Source organism: Moschus berezovskii, chromosome 22, assembly GCF_049115385.1.
Source record: "Moschus berezovskii isolate FMDL1 chromosome 22, NW_MosBer_1.0, whole genome shotgun sequence".
Taxonomy (NCBI): Eukaryota; Metazoa; Chordata; class Mammalia; order Artiodactyla; family Moschidae; genus Moschus; species Moschus berezovskii.
The window spans coordinates 2,026,983-2,045,733 of record NC_142481.1 but is presented as its reverse complement, the minus strand read 5'-3'; the positions used below and the strand labels follow the sequence as shown (position 1 = coordinate 2,045,733).

Below are 18,751 nucleotides of genomic sequence, written 5' to 3'. Positions count from 1 at the left end.
GGAGTCGGGGATGCTGGACTGGAGTGGGGTGGTCTCTTCCGGAGGTCTTTCCAGCTCTCAGCCACGTAAAATCCTTCATTCGTTCCAATACACGCTGCTGGGACGGGCAAAGTATACAAGAGACACGCGCAGAAACACGAGCCCCAGTCACAGACCAGCCTCCTCCGCGGCCCGCCAGTCACATGTCACACCTGCATATACACACCCTCCACTCACACACGTACCCGCCTGCTCTTCCCGGGCACACCCTCCACGCACTGTCGGTCACGGTCGCCAAGTCACGCGCGCATGACCACGACTCCCGCCCTCCCGCGCGCAGACCGAAATGCCGACCCCATGGCGCCTCCCTGGGCGCCACCCGGACCGGACTCTCTCAGAAGCGGCCAGACTCGGTCTGGGCTTCAATTGCTCGCCAGAAGTGGGCGAGTCCTCACAGCACAAGGGCCCCTGGGATACTTAGTCCCAAGAGGGACGCCGGCTCTCTGAAGTCGGGCGACTAGGCTGCTAAGGCAGGGTTCCTCTCCCCTGCCTGGTGACCGCTGCCCTCTGTCCCCTCTCGGTGCCTCCTGTTACGGAATGGAGCGGTCTAGAAGCCTTACAGCCCCGACTCTGGGTCCTAGAAGTACTGGTTACCTCCCTGAAGGGAGCGGAGTCCCGGGGGCTTCTGGGAGCCGTCTCCAGGCTCGCAGTGCGCAGGCGCAGCTGTCAGCTCAGCGAGCCGAGACCTGAGTAGCGGAGGCCGATAGTGGGCGGGGTCACAGAGTGTGTGGAGCGCACAGGCGCATGGAGCCTGAGGATGGTCTAGGAAGTGGGCGGAGGCTCCAGGAGTGAAGGCGCTTGGAGATTTCAGATTTCTCCTGACGCTTTGACTGTGTGTACACATGTGGTGGCTGGGGTCAGGGGCAAGGGAAGGCAGGTAATTTCCAAAGGTCTGCAGAATGAAGCGGGCTTCCCAAGGGGCGCTAGTGGTAAAGAACCCGCCTACCAATGCAGGAGACTTAAGAGACACCGGTTGGATCCGTGGATTGGGAAGATCCCCCAGGGCAACCCACTCCAGTATTCTTGCCTGGACAATTCCATGGACACAGGAGCCTGGCGGCTCCCAGTCCACTGGGTCCCATAGATTCGTACACGACGGAAGCGACTTAGCCCGCACAGGGCGAAGAACTGACATTTCACTTTAATTCTAATTCACTTGTAAAAGAGCATCACATTTACCCTTGATCAGCATTTCTCATCACCATTAGTTTTTGCTAAGAGCTCTCCGGTGGCTCAGAGGTTAAAGCGTCTGCCTGGAATGCGGGAGACCCGGGTTCGATCCCTGGGTCGGGAAGATTCCCTGGAGAAGGAAATAGCAACCCACTCCAGTACTCTTGCCTGGAGAATCCCATGGAGGAACCTGGTAGGCTACAGTCCATGGGGTCGCAGAGTTGGACACTGAGCCACTTCATTTCATTTCACTCCAGGCCCTGTGCGCATTGGGCTTGTGATCCTGTTGTATTATGAGTATTCCTTACTAATAAAACATGGGATTTCGTTTCTCTTTTGATCTCTTTCAACCAGTCCTTAACACACAGCTTCTCTATAGTTATAAGAATCACCCTCTAGAATCACCAGTTTCTACATGAGAATAAAACATGACTTTAACTTTGAAGTTACAGTACTGGAAGGATACCAGGGGCCTTGAAGATTTAAAGAACTTAACAAAAGTAGGATGTGGGGAAGCAGGAATCATTTTAATTCATCAGATTGGTAGAAATGCAGAATTATTTCCGTTGCTTCCAAAGGTTGACTCAGTTCCACCTATTTGCAGTCCAGGAGTGTTATTCCACATCCTTAACTGCTAGTACAAGCAGGGGCTGAGCCAATCAAAATGAAGAGTGAACTAAAAGAAAACATCTCTTACGGCCCATGAAAGTCACGTCCGGACTCTTTGTGACCCCATGGACTATACAGTCCGTGGAATTCTCCAGGCCAGAATACTGGAGTGGGCAGCTATTCCCTTCTCCAGGGGATCTTCCCAACCCAGGGATTGAACCCAAGTCTCCCGCATTGCAGGCGGATTCTTTATCAGTTGAGCCATAAGGGAAACCCATATATGAAGCCTAATATTGGCCCTGACTTTCCAATCAAAATACAAAGAATGAAAAATCTGACTGGCTTGTTGTACTGTCCAAGAGAACAATACAAAATGAAGAAAGACAAAGTGCCAACAAAGAGCTAACGTGTGTTAAAGACAAAAACAGATTTCAATATATATATTGAAAAAATACACATATTGGGTTGGTCAAAAACTTAATTTGGGTTTTAACACGGAAAACCTGAATCAACTTTTTAGCCAACTCATATATAGACACACACGCACACACAGATATTAAATATTTTGACTCTATATGACTATAAGATCATTTTACACATAAGGTTCTGCAAATCACATATTTCATTTAATATATTGTGTACAATACTCCATAGGAGCAAACATAGAATTTCATCTTTCTACTAACTGGACAATACTGTATTGAATAATCACAATTTCATCAATCTGTGTCATAATTAAAACTTTGCAATAAACATTATTTATACTTACATACTTATTCCAGTGGGATGAAACTCCTAGATCTAGAGTTACTGTTTCAAAAGGAATGCATGTTTATAAAGCGGACAGGTCATGCACGCTGCCACCCCAAACCAGAGCAGGCACATCGACATGGGCCTCCTGTTTTCCACACTGATACAGGTACAGCATATTAACCAGGTTAGATTTTAACCCATCTGAGAGTCAAGATTTGTACTAAATTTGTAACTTTCTGACCAATGGGCTTAAGAACCTAACACGTGTTCTTTATTCGAGTTCTTCGAGCATGACGCATCTGATGGCATGCACCACCTATTTCCCTGCTTTGTTATGTGTCACAGCACTCTGTTCTGAATTGACACATTTATTTGTACGCATTATTTTCTGCCAGTTGTCTATGACATCTTTTTGCCACCTTCTGCCATGCCAAAGTTGATTTAAATCTTTGTATGCGCTGGCTTACTGTTTTCATATCTTCCAGGGCTCCATGTCCTACTCAGTAAAGCCTTTCTTTTCTGTGTTTGGTGGTGGTGGTGTAGTCGTTAACTCCTGTCTGACTCTTGCGACCCCATGGACTGTAGCCCACCAGGCTCCTCTGTCCATGCGATTCCCCAGGCAAGAATCCCGGAGTGGGCTGCCTGCCATTTATGTCATAATTAGACCTGCTAAATACAATTGTCTTGTATTTCTTTGTAAAGTCTGCTGCTGCTGCTAAGTCACTTCAGTCGTGTCCGACTCTGTGTGACCCCATAGATGGCAGCCCACCAGGCTCCCCCGTCCCTGGGATTCTCCAGGGAAGAACACTGGAGTGGGTTGCCATTTCCTTCTCCAATGTGTGAAAGTGAAAAGTGAAAGTGAAGTCACTCGGTCATGTCTGACTCGTAGCGACCCCACGGACTGCAGCCTACCAGGCTCCTCCGTCCATGGGGTTTTCTAGGCAAGAGTACTGGAGTGGCCTGCCATTGCCATCTCCGTTGTAAGGTCTAGGCATGTTGTTTTGGAGAGTGGATAACTGATGGTTAAAACATCATTTCCCCAATGATGAAAACCTAATCTTAATTATAGGTTGTTGTTTAGCTGCTAACTTGCATCTGACTCTTTGGGACCTCATGGACTGTATGGGATTCTCCAGGCAAGGATACTGAGTGGGTTGCCATTTCCTTCTCCAGGGGATCTTTCCCACTCAGGGTTTGAAATTGCATCTCCTTCACTGGCAGGTGAATTCTTTACACCCAGGGAAGCCAATCTGATTATAAACCAAAACATTTTTTAAATGTCCTGCTATGCTTGACAAATCATCCTTCTCTGTTTTCCACTAAAACTGTCAGAGCCAACATATCCTACTGGGACCCTGTTGTGAATGGCAATTTACAAAATTTTAATGTTATTACTTCATCTAGAAAAATATCGTATTTCTCCTTTTGTGGACATTATTTCCTCACATTTCCTATTGTTTGATACTTTAATAATGTCCTTTCACCTCTATTCACAAATTGCTTTAGTTTGTTTTTGATGGGAGAGTTGTATTATTCTCAGAGAAATAATTAGAACCTTTAGCATATTTTTTTTCTCTCTGCAGGGGAGCACAAGTTGGCAAGCTTTTGCCGCATAAGGATAGTAAGTAAATACTTGTTTTAACGGATGATAGTGTCTCTGTTGCAGCTACTCAGCTCTGCTATTGTGGCCTGAAAGCTGCCCTAGGCAGTATGTAACCATACTGTGAGCCATGGCTGTGAGCCAATGAGGCTTTATTTATGGACTCTGAAATTTAAATTTCATGTAATTGTCATGTTGTCATAAACTATTATTCTTTTCACTTGTTCCTCCATTAAAATGATTTTTAAAAATTAGGCCATGGGCTTTTTGAACACAGTCAGTGAAACTTGGGGGCTGTGAGTCACATAGTCCAGATCAATTTGCCTGAAGGTTAGTGGTTCCTTGAGTTTAATGGAATTTACTCATAAGCCCCAGTGACTTTAAATGATCAAGTCTTGCTGAATGTTAAGTAATTCTCTTTACCAACAAGGTCACAGCACCTCACACAGGCAGATAAATGAAAAGGCCCAATACTAACTCAGTATTATGGAATTGAGTTTCAAACCAAAACCACAAAAGCCTCACTGACTATCTTGACTCGCCCATTCCTGATCTAGAATCCGGCTTCTCTTAGCTTGGTTCTGTGTATCCTTTTTCGTCAGTTGCCAATGTTAACTTTTCTGTGTCCAAAACTAATGTTCTATAAAGAGCTAACATCACTCAGCCCTGAGTACGGACCACTCGTCCTGCTACACACACCTTACACATTCACCGATATGAAGGAGCGCATCAGGTTTTTACGTGAGGAGTGAACGAATTTCGCGTTCAGTTTAACTGGCAACTTGAAGAGGAAACAGGACAGGAACGGGACAGCACTCAAGGAAGAGGAAGAGGGGGTTTGAAGTGCGGCCGTCGGTGGCCTGCAGAGCAGAGTCTCAGGACGGCAGTGAGGGCGGGCTCCACAGGAACGTGGGTAAGAGGTCCGCGGGGCTCGCTGTGGGCGCGGGGTGTGCGGGTGCCTCTCCTGGGTGTGTCCGCGTGTGTGCAAAATGCGAGCCCTGCCGGAAGGCTCTGCGGCTCCTCCTGGGGCCGTGCGGCCTCTCCCCTGAGTGCACCCTCTTGTGCTGGTTGAGGTGGCCAATCTGGATGAAGGTCTTCCGGCACTCCTTGCACTCGTAGGGCTTCTTCCCAGAGTGGATCCGCTGGTGGACGCTCAGGGACTGCCGGTGGCTGAAAGCCTTGCCGCAGGCACTGCACTCGTAGGGCTTCTCACCGGTGTGGCTCCTGCGGTGGCAGATGAGGGACGACTTGGTCTTGAAGGCCTTCCCGCACTCCGTGCAGCCGTAGGGCCTCTGGCCCGTGTGAAGCCTCTGGTGCTGGGTGCAGGACGAGTTGTCGCCGAAGGCCTTCCCGCACTGCAGGCACTTGTAGGGCTTCTCCCCCGTGTGGACGCGCTGGTGCTGGACCAGGTGCGTGGTCTGGCTGAAGGCCTTCCCGCACTCCTTGCACTCGTAGGGCTTCTCCCCCGTGTGGGTCTTCTGATGCTGCGCCAGGTGGGCCTTCTGGGTGAAGGCCTTGCTGCACACCTTACAGGCGTAGGGCTTCTCCCCGGTGTGGATCCGCTGGTGGGTGGCCAGCTGCGAGCTGATGCTGAAGGCCTTGCCGCAGTCGGCGCACTCGAAGGGCTTCTCCCCGGTGTGGATCCGCAGGTGGCTGGCCAGGTGGATGTTCTGCCTGAAGGCCTTCCCGCACTCCTTGCATTGGAAGGGCTTCTCCCCTGAGTGCACGCGCTGGTGCTGGGTGAGGGAGGCGTGGTGGCTGAAGGCCTTGCGACACACCTCGCACGCGTACGGCTTCTCCCCGGTGTGGATGCGCTGGTGCACGGTCAGCGATGAGCCGTAGCGGAAGGACTTGCCGCAAGCCTCGCACTTGTAGGGCTTCTCCCCGGTGTGGATCCGCCGGTGCTGGTTCAGCCCGATGTGGTCGCTGAAGGCTTTCCCGCAGTCCAGGCAGTCGAAGGGCTTCTCCCCGGTGTGGTAGTACCTCCAGTGGCGGACGAGTGACGTGTTCTGGATGAAGGCCTTCCCGCAGTCCAGGCACTCGTAGGGCTTCTTGCCCGTGTGGCACCGCTGGTGGCGGGCAAAGGACGAGCCATCGCTGAAGGCCTTGCCGCACTCCTTACACTTGTAGGGCTTCTCGCCCGTGTGGATCCTCTGGTGGACAGTGAGGGACGAGCTCTGGGTGAAGGTTTTCTTGCATTCGTGACATTTGAAGAGTTTTTTCCCTGCGTAGATTCCTGCATGTTTTATCAGCACTGAGTTTGGGGGCAAAGCTTTCTTAACCGAGTCAGGGTGGTGGACTCGCTCTTCTGAAACATCCAGGTGGAACCACCTTCCTGGTCTGTTATACGGAGAGTCTCTCTCTTCAGAGAGGGTTTTGTGTCGAGCGACTGCCTCCTGCCCGAGTCGTGTCTCCTGACCTGCCAGCTTCCTTTCGAACAGACCCTCAGCATCCCAGCTTCCTCTGAGCGTGGAACGCTCTACCTTGGTGTCTGAAGTTCTGTCTGCCACCACTTCAGCAAAGGAACTCTGCTTTGGAAGTAACTCCTGGGTCTCCAGTATAGACTGCTGGCCTGAAAGATACCAAGGAAATAAACAAGAAACAAACACTTCCTTTATCGTCCACTAAAAGGGAAACTGCAGAAACTCACTGGTGAATGAAACCCTGATGAAACCACTAAACCGTGCACCTCTGAAACACAGAAAGTGCAGTCTAGAGTATGCAAGATGACTCCAGACCAGATTCACAGAACCCAGGAGAGGTGAACAGAAAAAGTTTAAATAAATTCAACATCTGTGGAACCGGTTACATGTCAGAAGCATGAGGAGCTGGAAACTGCTCTGCAGTCACACCACCTAAAACGCTGTGACGCTCGTTCCCTCGCCCCTGGCTGTGCAGCGTCGAAGCTGGGGTGGTCATTGCGTCACAAACGCTGTTCCAAGAAGCGGGACAAACACAGAAGGTCAGTGTTTCCTGTAACATTCGTTGCCGTGGTATAGTCACTCAGTTGTGTCAGGCTCTTTGTGACCCCATGGACTGTAGCCCGCCAGGCTCCTCTGTCCATGGGATTCTCCAGGCATGATTACTGGAGTGGGTTGCCATTCCCGTCTTCAGGGGATCTTCCCAACCCAGGGATCAAACTTGTCTCCTGCACTGCAGGCGGATTCTTTACCACTGAGATTACCACTGAGATTTACCACTTTATTCATTAGGAGGCCTGAAAACCTGGCAGCCCCTGTACAACCAGAAATGGTGTTTCTGTCAATTTTATCTCATTTGATTAATTAGAACAGAGCCTGCTGATGGCTGGAGCCCGGCAGTCAGTAAAAACCACTTTACATTGACCTATTTGCTGCCACAAGCCAGACAGAACCCTCCATTCCTCTCTGGCCCTTTATTAATGGAGAGGGACTCACAATGTAATTTGTCATTCTGGAGAGAGTGCTTTCAGAAAAACAGTGAGTGCTGACATATCTAATTACCGCTAACATACCTCAGAACAAGTACAGGTCTTATCTCAGGCTATAAACTTGCAAGAAAGAGCGAATATACCTGAAATCCTTTTGCTAAATCACTTAGCACGAGCCAAAAATTGTGCAAGCAGTTATACTGCAATAAATACACAGAGATCAAAGTCGTGTTGGGGAGAGAGATGATACGGAGTCAGCTGTCTGGGAGAAGATGATCTTAAAAAAGGGAAAATAAAAGCACTTTTTAAAAAATGCCACATGAACACTGAAGACTTCTCTTCTTAGGTCAGTGACAAGACAAGGATGCCTGGGAAGTTCCAGCCAGAGCAAGAAGACATAGAAATAAAAGGCATCCAAGTTAGAAAGGAAGAGATAAAACTGTATTTGCAGACGATATGATCTCATATATAGAAAATCCTACAAAATCCGTAAGAAGAGTATGAGGGCTAATATATCAAGTAACCAAAACTGCAGAATACGGGATCAACACACAAAAATTAGCAGTATTTCCATACAATAGGAATGAACAGTCTGAAAAGGAACTATGAAAATAATTCCATGAAATATAGCACTGAAAGACTAAATTATTTAGGAATAAAATTACCTAAAAAGCTGCTAGACTGTACACTGAAACTACCAAAGTTGATTAATAAGGTGAAGAAGCCCTAGACAAATGGAAAGACACCCTGTGTTCATGGATAGAAGACTTCAGTGTTCATGGATGCAAACAAGGACTATTAAACAAGCCACAGAAGCACGGGCCCCCATCCCGCAGAGGCGGCTCCGCCCGGCCGCCTGGCTCACCTGAGTTCGGGGCTCTGACCAGCTCTCCATCCACCGTCCAGGGTGCCTTCCTGCGCTCCAGCAAAGAGACCAGGTCTGGCTCAGACGCACAGCGTCCTGCACACAGGAAAAGACACGAGGTCTGTCACACCCTGGGCGTTCTCGGACAGACAACCAGCTCCCTGGCTTGGATGGAAGACTGTTTTACTACAGCAAGGCCCGGAAGAAAAGTGAAGAGTATGACGGAGAAAGCTGTCCCCTTTTCTTGTCCACAAACTCTCAACTCTACAAACGTCACACTCTTAAGAAGCAGGAATAAGAATTCAACCCACACTTGAGAAGGTGGCTCCCCCGCCGGCCACCCCCAAACACACAATTCATAACTGAGGAATGAGCACGGGAGCTCCTTTAGAGTCAGGTCTGGGAGAGGAAGGGCCTTACCTCCTGCCCCCGGATGGCGGTCCACCCACAGCTTGCTCCTACAGAAATTCTGCCCAGCGGGGTCTGGCAGCTGCGAGACGTCTGAGGCCACGTCCATGACAGCCACCAAGCCCTGCAATGGCAGACACGCGTTTCCATTGAGCCGTGTTCCTGACCCTGAGATGGCTCTGGGGGTGGCCATGTCCACACGCCATGAGAGGCACTGGGTACCAGGAATTCTCACTAGTTCTGAGTGATCCCCTCATGTAACGACGGAGCTGGTTATGTCGTTTAAGTTTGCCGGGAGGCGGCGGGGGGGGGAAGATTGAAACATCGGGGAAACTGTTTCTTATGGAGAACTTGCGACATGGTGGAGGGAGTGAATGTCCACAGCGTATGGACTTTCTAGAGCTCACTGGAGGCTCCCTCACACCTGACACATGGGGTCACTCAATCCTGCAGAGGGTTTTCCTCTGGGATGAAATCTCTGATGACAAGGAAGGGTTGAGATCCTGCTCAAAGCTCTCTCACACTCACGACATGCGGAACGATCCTGATTTAAACACTTCTCTACGAAGTGTGTGTCTGACTGCAGCTGCTCTTTCTTGCAGGGGAACACTGTGTAAGAAGTTCTGGATTCAAACGGAAATCCGCCCACACTTGCTTTAGACAAGATCGCTCTCCAAAGCTGCATTTCTTTGTGAAGGAGACTGTCTCTCACCCGCCCTGTCCTGCTGAAGCAAGGAAGCCTCTGGAACCCCACAAACTCTGCCTCCTGCCAGTTTTCTGCTTGGACCCGACTCACCAGCTGCCCCTCACACACAGCGGCGTAAGCCCAGCCTTCCCCGAGGACGGTGCGCTCTGGCCCGCGCTCCGGGGGTCTCTCTGTGCGCACCTCCTGGGACAACGCCTCTTCACTGAAGTTCTTCTCTGAAGGCAACTCCTGGGTCTTTAGCAGAATCTGCGAGTCTAAAGGATAGTTTTAAGAAGGTGTCTCTTTTACTACATGTTAATATCAATAACCTCAGATATGCAGATGACACTACCCTTATGGCAGAAAGTGAAGAGAAACTAAAAAGCCTCTTGATGAAAGTGAAAGAGGAGAGTGAAAAGGTTGGCTTGAAGCTCAACATTCAGAAAACAAAGATCATGGCATCTGGTCCCATCACTTCATGGGAAACAGATGGAAAAACAGTGGAAACAGTGCCAGACTTTACTTTTTGGGGCTCCAAAATCACTGCAGATGCTGATTGCAGCCATGAAATTAAAAGACGCTTACTCCTTGGAAGGAAAGTTATGACCAACCTTGATAGTATATTAAAAAGCAGAGACATTACTTTGCAAACAAAGGTCCGTCTAGTCAAGGCTATGGTTTTTCCCGTGGTCATGTATGGATGTGAGAGTTGGACTGTGAAGAAAGTTGATCGCCGAAGAATTGATGCTTTTGAACTGTGGTGTTGGAGAAGACTCTTGACAGTCCCTTGTACTGCAAAAAGATCCAACCAGTCCATTCTAAAGGAGATCAATCCTGGGTGTTCATTGGAAGGACTGATGCTAAAGCTGAAACTGCAATACTTTGGCCACCTCATGTGACGAGTTGACTCACTGGAAAAGACTCTGATGTTGGGAAAGGTTGGGGGCGGGAGGAGAAGGGGACGACGGAGAATGAGATGGCTGGATGGCATCACTGACTTTGTGGACATGAGTTTGAGTGAACTCCGGGAGTTGGTGATGGACAGGGAGGCCTGGCGTGCTGTGATTCATGGGGTTGCGGAGAGTCGGACACGACTGAGTGACTGAACTGAACTGAACTGCATATTTACTACATGTGAATATAAAGACATTTTCCCAAATGGAACCAGATGGAAAAAGATTCTCAGAAAATACACATCATTTTGAAAGCTTTCTACAAGACCCGCTGTCCTTCTAACCCCAAACTTGTTTGAGTTTTCACACCATGTGAGTTTACCACACACAATGTGAGTTTTCACACCTAGATGTTGAGTCAGTGCTGCATGTTATATTTTTGGCAGGAGACTAGAGAAGGAGATCCAAGTGCAGGAGATGAGAGAGTTCACAGAGATTTAAATCTAGGATGAAATGTGGCCGAACAAAGAGCGGGCACAGGTCACAGAAGGAAACACTTATTAAGTCTCTCTTTGAATCTTTCTCCATTTTATTTAGCAAAAGTTTCTTCACTTGCTCCGCTTGTTTACATCACATTTATAATGTAAACTTTTAAAAAAATTATTACGATGCTAACTAACCAATGTTCAGATCCTGGCTGTATGTGCCAAGTCTTCAACATCAACTAGAATCTCAGCTAGAGATGCTAGCTGAGAAAGAAAGAAAGAAAGCATCAACAGAAGGGGACAAAACCAGCTCTATCTCAGGAAACCAGCTCAGAGAAAGCCACTGAGTTACCGTTCCAGTTCTCCTGGGTGTACGACGACCCTGGGAGCATGACGGCCCAAGGGAGTAGATGCAGTTGATAACCGTTCCATGGATATAAACTTTCCTCCGAAGTATGGTTTGAACAGAGGGGTCTTACAAGATTCTCAACTCTTTAGGAATGGTTAAAGTGAAATCACTCAGTCGTGTCCGACTCTGCGACCCCGTGGACTGTAGCCTACCAGGCTCCTCCGTCCGTGGGATTCTCCAGGCAAGAGTACTGGAGTGGGTTGCCATTTCCTTCTCCAGGGATCTTCCCAACCCAGGGTTCGAACCCCGGTCTCCCACATTGGAGGCAGACGCTTTAACCTCTGAGCCACCAGGGAAGCCAGGAATGGTAGTCATTTCGTATTACGGGAGCCACCATGAGGAATCTGTACTTCTGAGTCCTTGTGATTAACCTGATGTCCCATCGGATCAGGATGAGTCCTCTCCTGAGAGCCAATCGCCTGCCTGCGCGGCTGGTCTGCACACAGACATCCACCTGGATCCCAGACAGATCATGGCCCAGCGCAGACTGCCTCCAGACCTACTGACCTGTCCTCTCCTTCTCACCTTTCTCCTTGAGGCTCTCTGCTCCTGCCTTGTTCCCCTGGCGTGAAGCTGAGAAGAGAACTTTTTCTTCCTCCTGAGTCCCTGTTTACACTTGTCACACGTGAGACAGCCCTTTCTACCGCACTTCTGTGCAGAGACGCATCATCTCGCCCATGGGAGCGTGACTTTTCTAACAGCTCACCCTAGACTTCCCAGCTAGCACCTGCAGCCTCACTCAAAGCTGATACAGTGAAAATCAGTCAGAGGAAGACCCTAAGTGCAAGTCATTTCACCAGATGGAAACAAGACAGAACTACACCAGCATCAGCCTTGCGAAGAGCAGCAATGTCTGTGTAAGTCTGAGTGATGGAAGGTCAGAGCAGGAGCTGGAGGCAGACAAGGTCCAGAGAGCAGGCCAGGGCGGTGTGTGGAGGGAGGGGAGCACAGGTGGAGCAGAGGGGCAGGGACAGGGACCCTGCAAAGCCCAGGCCTCTGTTCCTCGAGCTTCCCTTGGGGGCGGGGCGGTTCAGAAGGCTAGTCCGAGGGCACGGAGCCGAGGGTTCCCCACCACCATGCTCACCTGGGCGCCTGCCTCTGGTCGACTTTCTCTTCACAGTCCAGGGCTCCTTCCTCTGTTCCAACGACGAGATCATCTCGGGCTTAGACACGCAAAGCCCTAAATGCATAAGAAGACAGGTCAGGCGGTCACGCACAGGTCGGTCCTTGGGGCCGGTGGGGCGGGCGGTGAGGGGGCGGCCGGCTGGCCCTTACCCAGTGAGGCCAGGTTCCTGTAGTTCTCCAGCATCACGCTCCGGTGCAGGCTCCTCTGGGCCGAGTCCAGCCAGGCCCACTCCTCCCCGGAGAACTCCACCGCCACGTCGCCGAACGTCAGTGGGCTCTGGGGCGACACGACCGCGTGCGCGCTGAACCAGAGCTCACGCATCCCCAACCCCCGTACCCTGAATGTGGCTGGACTTCAGAGAGGTGATGAGAAACTGCGTGGAGTCGCACGGACCCGCGCTCTCCTAAGAGGAGGAAGAAACCAGGGGTGGTGGGCGCAGAGGGAGACCTCGGGGTAAAGAACCTCTGCTGACCCCTCGGTCTCAAACTTCTGGCCCCCAGAACTGTGAAAAATCACTGTGTGTCACTGAAGCTGCCCACCCTGTGGAGTTCTGTTATGGCAGCCCTTGCAGACTAACACAGGGGCTAAGAATTACTTCCTCTCCGTTTTAGGTAGGAGACTGTATGTGTAGAGTAATGTCTGGTAATGTGGAAATCCAGTTAACAATTGGGCCTCATTCAGTCATAAACTCCAAAAAGAGAAAAAGAGAGAGTGCCCCTACCCTTGGAGAAGAGGCAATTTTGTGCAGGTGACAGGGGTACACAAGTAAAATACAGGACGTCGATTCAAACAATAAACAAGGGAGGCTGAGTTGTCCCCTGCACATCCAGTACCAGAACCTTTTCTATTTTCTACTGTGAGGACAGTCAAATGGTCTGAATCAGCACAAGAATGGGGACACAGAGACATGCTTTGGGAAGAATCCCCAATGTTCCCCACTTCCTGGAAGTAATAACAAGTCCTTCTTCCTCTCCCGGGGAAAAAAGAGAAAAAGGAATGGGGAAATAAACCCATGTGACCCACGTCATGAGCATGGCACTCAGAATGGGAGGTGCTTCAAAAACACTGTGGTGATGCTGACCAAGGCCCAACCTTCCCACTTAAAGGCTGATACCGTTTCACTGGGAACAGAAAGCCCCTGGGAGGTTCAGTATCTGTACATGTCCCTTATCTCGCACAAGCTTTGAAGAGATCTTTAACCAAGCTGTGTAAAGATGGGTCACAAGGGTTCTGTGAGTGCAGATTTATCCTCATATTCATTGAGTCGCATTATTAAAAATGCAGCTATGGGTCAATCTTGCCTCAATAAAGTGGCTTAGAAACCAACTAATAAAACATTTCAATGCAGATATTTTTTTGGCAGGTATTTTCAACTGCGTTCAAAGGCACAGGTGCTCAGACAGGGGCTACTTTCCTGCTTCTTTTCTGACCCAGTTCTAAAAGACGGGTTTTTGCAGATTCCAGCCTCCATTCTAAGCCTTCCTGCTCCTTGGCTGGCAAGCCTTACGCTTATTTTTTCCCCCCAATATTCAAACAGCTTTCAGATATTCCTTACTAAATGAAGCAAAACATACACAGTATACGTAGCGTATCAACTGTATACAAATTACTATATCTTTATACAGCACATGCTGTATATACTACAGATGCATATACTACAGCATCTTTATAGTAACTTTTTAAGCTGGAGCCAGAGAAAACGTTGCCTGTTTTTTCAGCATCTGTCACTACTCTGTCTTTGGTAAAACTGGAACTTGGGGAGCCCTTAAGGAGAAGAATACAAATTCAAATATTTTCTTGTACTTGGCAACTGCGTTTTTCTGGCTTCATTTTTTTCCTTGATAAGAAACGTCCCTTCCTCACCTCTCTAACCCCACGTTCCAGAGGGCCCCCATGTCAGAGTGCGTATACATCCTCTGAAGCTGTTTTCCCAGTTTCTACAGACAGTTCCTCATACACAGAACTAATGACTTTGGTTAGTTCTGTCTGAACGTTTCTGTCCCCCTACCATCACATGCTGAGATCCCAACTCCCCATGTGATGGTACTATTTGAAGACAGGGACTGTGGGAAACCACCCACCCCCTACCCATGAATGGGATGAGTGTCCTTATAGAAGAGGCACCAAGACAGCTCCCCAGCCCCTTCCTCCATGTGAGGACACAGTGAGAATGTACAGGTCCTGTTCTCATTCCTCTTGCCATCATATAGATGTGTATATTTTCAAATGGGTTTCAGAGTCACACTACACCCAGAGAAAAGACACAGCTATAAAATCTGTACCTCATATAAGAATGTGATCCGGTGCCTCAGCACTGTCATAATAAAGATGAGATGGACTTCAAAAACAAAGAAATAAAAACTACAGAGCAAGCTTATCCTCACAGAAAAATACTGTGCTAATATTTTACAGGAAAAGAGCAATAGAAAGTAATATAGAAAAAGAGCGGTTTTTTGGTTGTTGTTCAATTCAGGTAATTTTTCAAGTGCACAAAAGTTTGTAGTAAATTATTTTGGTGACATTTACTTTTTGTTTTTAGTAAAAAATTAAAAACTAGAATTCTAACTTTTGAGGCCATACTGCTAGTCCACCCACATATAATTTTTAAAGTATTTTGTTTTCATGTAAGTTTGGTGAACTTTAATCCACAAGGTAAGAAAAACTTCTGGGAATATACTCACAAGAAATAATCAGACAATGCACATTCTAAGTATAAAAATTATTATTGTGACACCATAGTAACTAGTGAAACACTGGCTTCCAAGAACACTTTTATAAGACTATGTTCACACATTCACCCACCATATATTTGCTGCATCAAGCACTGGGGCAAAACTACTGAAAACTCCTGCCTGTGTCAAATGTACTTTATGGTAAGAGAATCAGACAAGAGAAAAGCAGGTAAATGAAGTATATGGAATGCTGGAAAGTACCAAGAGTCTTTTAACAAGTAAAGCAGGGAAGAGTGATGTGAGGAATTCGGTGGGAGGCTCTGAAGCTTTAGACAGCGCAATTGGGAAAAGGAGAAGGCAACATTTGAGAAGGCAGAGTGAGTGACGGGGGCGTGTGGTCCATGTCAGAGGCGAGGCCAGGTGGCACAGGGGTTGGGGGGGCATCAGCCCCGAGAAGGGGAAGCCACGGGAGCATCTGAGCAGACCTCAACAGCACAAACTTCTCTGGCTGCAGCGCTGGGCGGGGTCCACGGCAGGCATGAGCTGAAACAGCCAATGGTAAGATAACGAGGACCAAGGCGGTGGTGCAGGGGCGGTGACAGGTGTCAGATTGTGGGCACAACATGAAAACAGCGCTGACAGGATTTGCCAATGGATCAAATATGGGAGGGGAGGCCAGGAGAGGAGACAAGGAATGATGCCACCTTTGGCCTGAGGAACTGGGGTATGAAACTGCCACAGACAGATAGAGACAAGCTGCGGGCAGGGGCTGGTTTATGGGAGGACCCCAGGAGCCTAGGGCTGGCTGTGTCTGCTGTGAGCTCCCTCCTGGACACATGGCTGGACACCGAGGCCTGGAGCTCAGAGAGAGGACTCGGCTGGAAAGGAGGACCCGGAGAAGCTGGCGCGTGGCTAGTCTGTACAGGTGAGAACAGGGGAAGGCGGGCAGACAGACAAGAGCAGAGAGCCTAGTACAGGGCCTGAAGGCCCAGTGACAGCTGCAGCTCAGGACGATGAAGAGCTGTGGCAGCAGACAAGTCAGGAAAGTGGGAGGGCCCGGTGAGCTCTTTCAGGAGTGACTGTTACCCGTTTCTGTCAATCAGTTTTCACTGGAACACCGCCCAATCACTTACTATGTTCTGTGGCTGCTTCCAGAAGGCAGAGGGAAGCAGCTGCAGCAGAGACCTCACAGCCTGCGGAGCCCCAAATATTTACTACATGGCCGTTTACAATGATAGCCTGCCAACCCTGAATGACTTCAGATGCCAGCAACAGTCAAGACCAAGACCTGAGCGCCGCCTTTGGTAATGTGGATGGGGCTCACTGGGCGACTGAACCTGGCTCATACGTGGATGAGCTGGTGATGACACGTAGGAGACACAGCGGAGAGAGACAATTTATCAGCGTTCTAAGAAGCAACACAACCAAGCGGGGAAAAGACAGCCTGACACACTGGACCAGGGCTGCCCTTCCATCTTCTGTCTGCCAAACCTCTCCACTTCCTGCAAAACATGAGACCTGGGACTTCCCTGGTGATCCAGTGCTTAGGAATCCGCCTAGCAATGCAGGATACGCAGGTTCGATCCCTGGTCGGGGAACAAAGATCCCACATGCCGCAGGACAGCTAAGCAACTAGAGAGCCCACGTGCCACCATGAGAAGCCCTTGCAGTATAACTACATAAAGTCCATATGCTGCAATGAAGACCCAAGCACAGCCAAAAAAAAATATTGAAAAAGGAAACATGGGGCTCAGAGATCACCTTGCTACCCTTCCCCGACAGGTGCCGAGACGCCAAGAGTTCCTCCAGCCCACTCGCACCATGCTAGAACTCACATTCAGAACCTTGTATGCTTCTACGACTTTCCACTAACAGGCTGTGAGCTCCCAGGGAGCAAGGGCCAGGGCTCAGCCATCTGTCTCTTCAGTGGCTGGCTCAAAGAGAACATCAGACAAACCAGGTTCAACACAAAGGGCTGTTCTGTCTGTGCTGAGGAGCACCTTTCTGCTCTAGGGAGGGGCTGAGTCAGTCCTTCAGTGACGGACAAACAGAGAAAGACATGGAGAGGAAGCAGGGAGGGAGGCCCTGGGATGCCCCTGTAGCCCACCACTCACCAGAATGTGGGGAAATGGGAACCAGCTCCCCCGACAGGTCTCTTACACTGAAAACTTCTAAAAGAAAATAAACGTCATTAAGCCCTTAAAAGCAAGCTTGCCTTTCAGAGAGAAGAAGAAGGAACGCCCCCTCACCTGGGACGTGGCTTGCCATTCGATTCCTGTCCCGACAGCCTCCTGCTTGGGCCTGCTCTCCCGGAGGGCGGCCGTGTCCCTGGAAGGCAGAGCTGGGGGAAGAAAAAGAAGCAACTAGAGGCCAGGTCTCCACCTGGCTCCCTTCTCGCTGCGTCTTAAACGACAGCCACAAATACGAAGCGGGCTCAACAGGTGGAGAATCAAATGCCCCAGCATGAGCGGCCAGGGACCAGTTTTGAAGGTGCAGCCGGAATAAGGTCACTAGCCTACGAGGGGCAGGACGGTGCGGAGGCGGGTTTCGGGGAGCACTGAAACAGAGGGGCGTCCGGTGAGGGTGACCCTGACCGACGCTCTCAGGCGGAGTTTCCAAGCTTTGGATGCCCGCCCCCCATCCCCCACAGCCCAGGAACGCCATTCACCAGCCCCTGGGCCCCGGGAAGCCTCCCGCCCCAGACCCCACGCTCCCCTCACCCTGACAGGATGGGTTCGTCCCGTCCGCTCGCCCGGTCACCCGCCACCCTCACCTCTGTCCTCAGGTCCCGTGGTCGCCGCTCCTCGCCGGCCCTTAGACGTGGGGCCACTCCTTGAGCGCGGCCTTCCCCGGGACGGGCGGGCGAAGGCGACCGGGGTCCCCGCGCTCCGGCCTCGGCCCGCCCTGGGCTTGGTGCGGGGGGCGCCTCGCCGCGACGACGACCCCAGCCCGCGAGGCCCCGCGCTCACCGCCCCCCGCATGTCGGCGCCGAGCGCGCCCCGCCCCGCGCGCAGCCGGCAGCCGAGCCCACCGCCCCGCCGGGCCCGCTGGGAGCCGGGCCGCGAGCCGCCGCCGGAAGGGGGCGTGTCCACCGCCGCGGCGCCCTCTGGGAAACGGAGTCCCGGCCGGCGTCGCGGCGGCGCCAAGGGCAGTTCGGGCGGCGGCGAGGCCAGGGCCCGTCAACCCCGCCTCAGGTCAGCCGCTCCCGGCCCTTCCGGCCCGCGGCTGCCCCCACAGGCAGCGGGTCTGGCTCGGCGTACAGGCTGCCTCGCGAGACAGAAGCGTACCCCGAGGGCTTCTGGGAATCGTGCCGGCCTTGGAGCGCGCAGGCGCAGCTCCGGGGGGGGGAGGGGTGGAGCCTGCGGCGAAGGGGCGGGGCCGTGGGATCGGAAAATGAAATAATGGGCAGGGAAGGTAGCGTGGTCCTTGCGGGATGTCACCCAACAGAATTGGGGGACGCGCAAACAGACGGGCAATACTGGGCCCGGGCAGGGTCGAGACGTGATTGTGATGGGGTGTCTGAGGAGCAGCGTGCCTTCGGTGTCCGGTCTGCATTCCCCCTTGACCTCAGGTGGGTCCCCTCTCCTGTTACAAGGAGTCTCCCTCATCTGTCAGCCCCATCCTCCAA

The 18,751-nt window shown here is 50.8% G+C and overlaps 1 protein-coding gene across 3 annotated transcripts; it reads right to left on the bottom strand.

The window, feature by feature from the left end:
* Positions 1–795: 795 nt before the first annotated feature.
* ZFP28 (ZFP28 zinc finger protein) lies at positions 796–18,348 on the bottom strand. 3 transcript variants are annotated; one of them, XM_055410566.2, is made up of 8 exons: positions 17,897–18,348; positions 17,373–17,464; positions 12,601–12,727; positions 12,410–12,505; positions 9,740–9,813; positions 8,866–8,977; positions 8,446–8,541; positions 796–6,743 (listed from the first exon to the last, which is right to left on the bottom strand). In XM_055410566.2, exons 1-8 carry the CDS (start codon positions 18,102–18,104, stop codon positions 5,047–5,049), a joined length of 2,502 nt encoding a protein of 833 aa, XP_055266541.2. In that variant the 5' UTR covers positions 18,105–18,348; the 3' UTR covers positions 796–5,046. The 3 variants fall into 3 exon arrangements, with proteins under 3 accessions (XP_055266541.2, XP_055266540.2, XP_088686449.1); XM_055410565.2 differs by having other exon boundaries at positions 797–6,743; positions 9,650–9,813; positions 17,897–18,347; XM_088830323.1 differs by lacking the exons at positions 17,373–17,464; positions 17,897–18,348 and adding an exon at positions 17,238–17,294 and having other exon boundaries at positions 799–6,743; positions 9,650–9,813.
* Between the last annotated feature and the right edge of the window lie 403 nt (positions 18,349–18,751).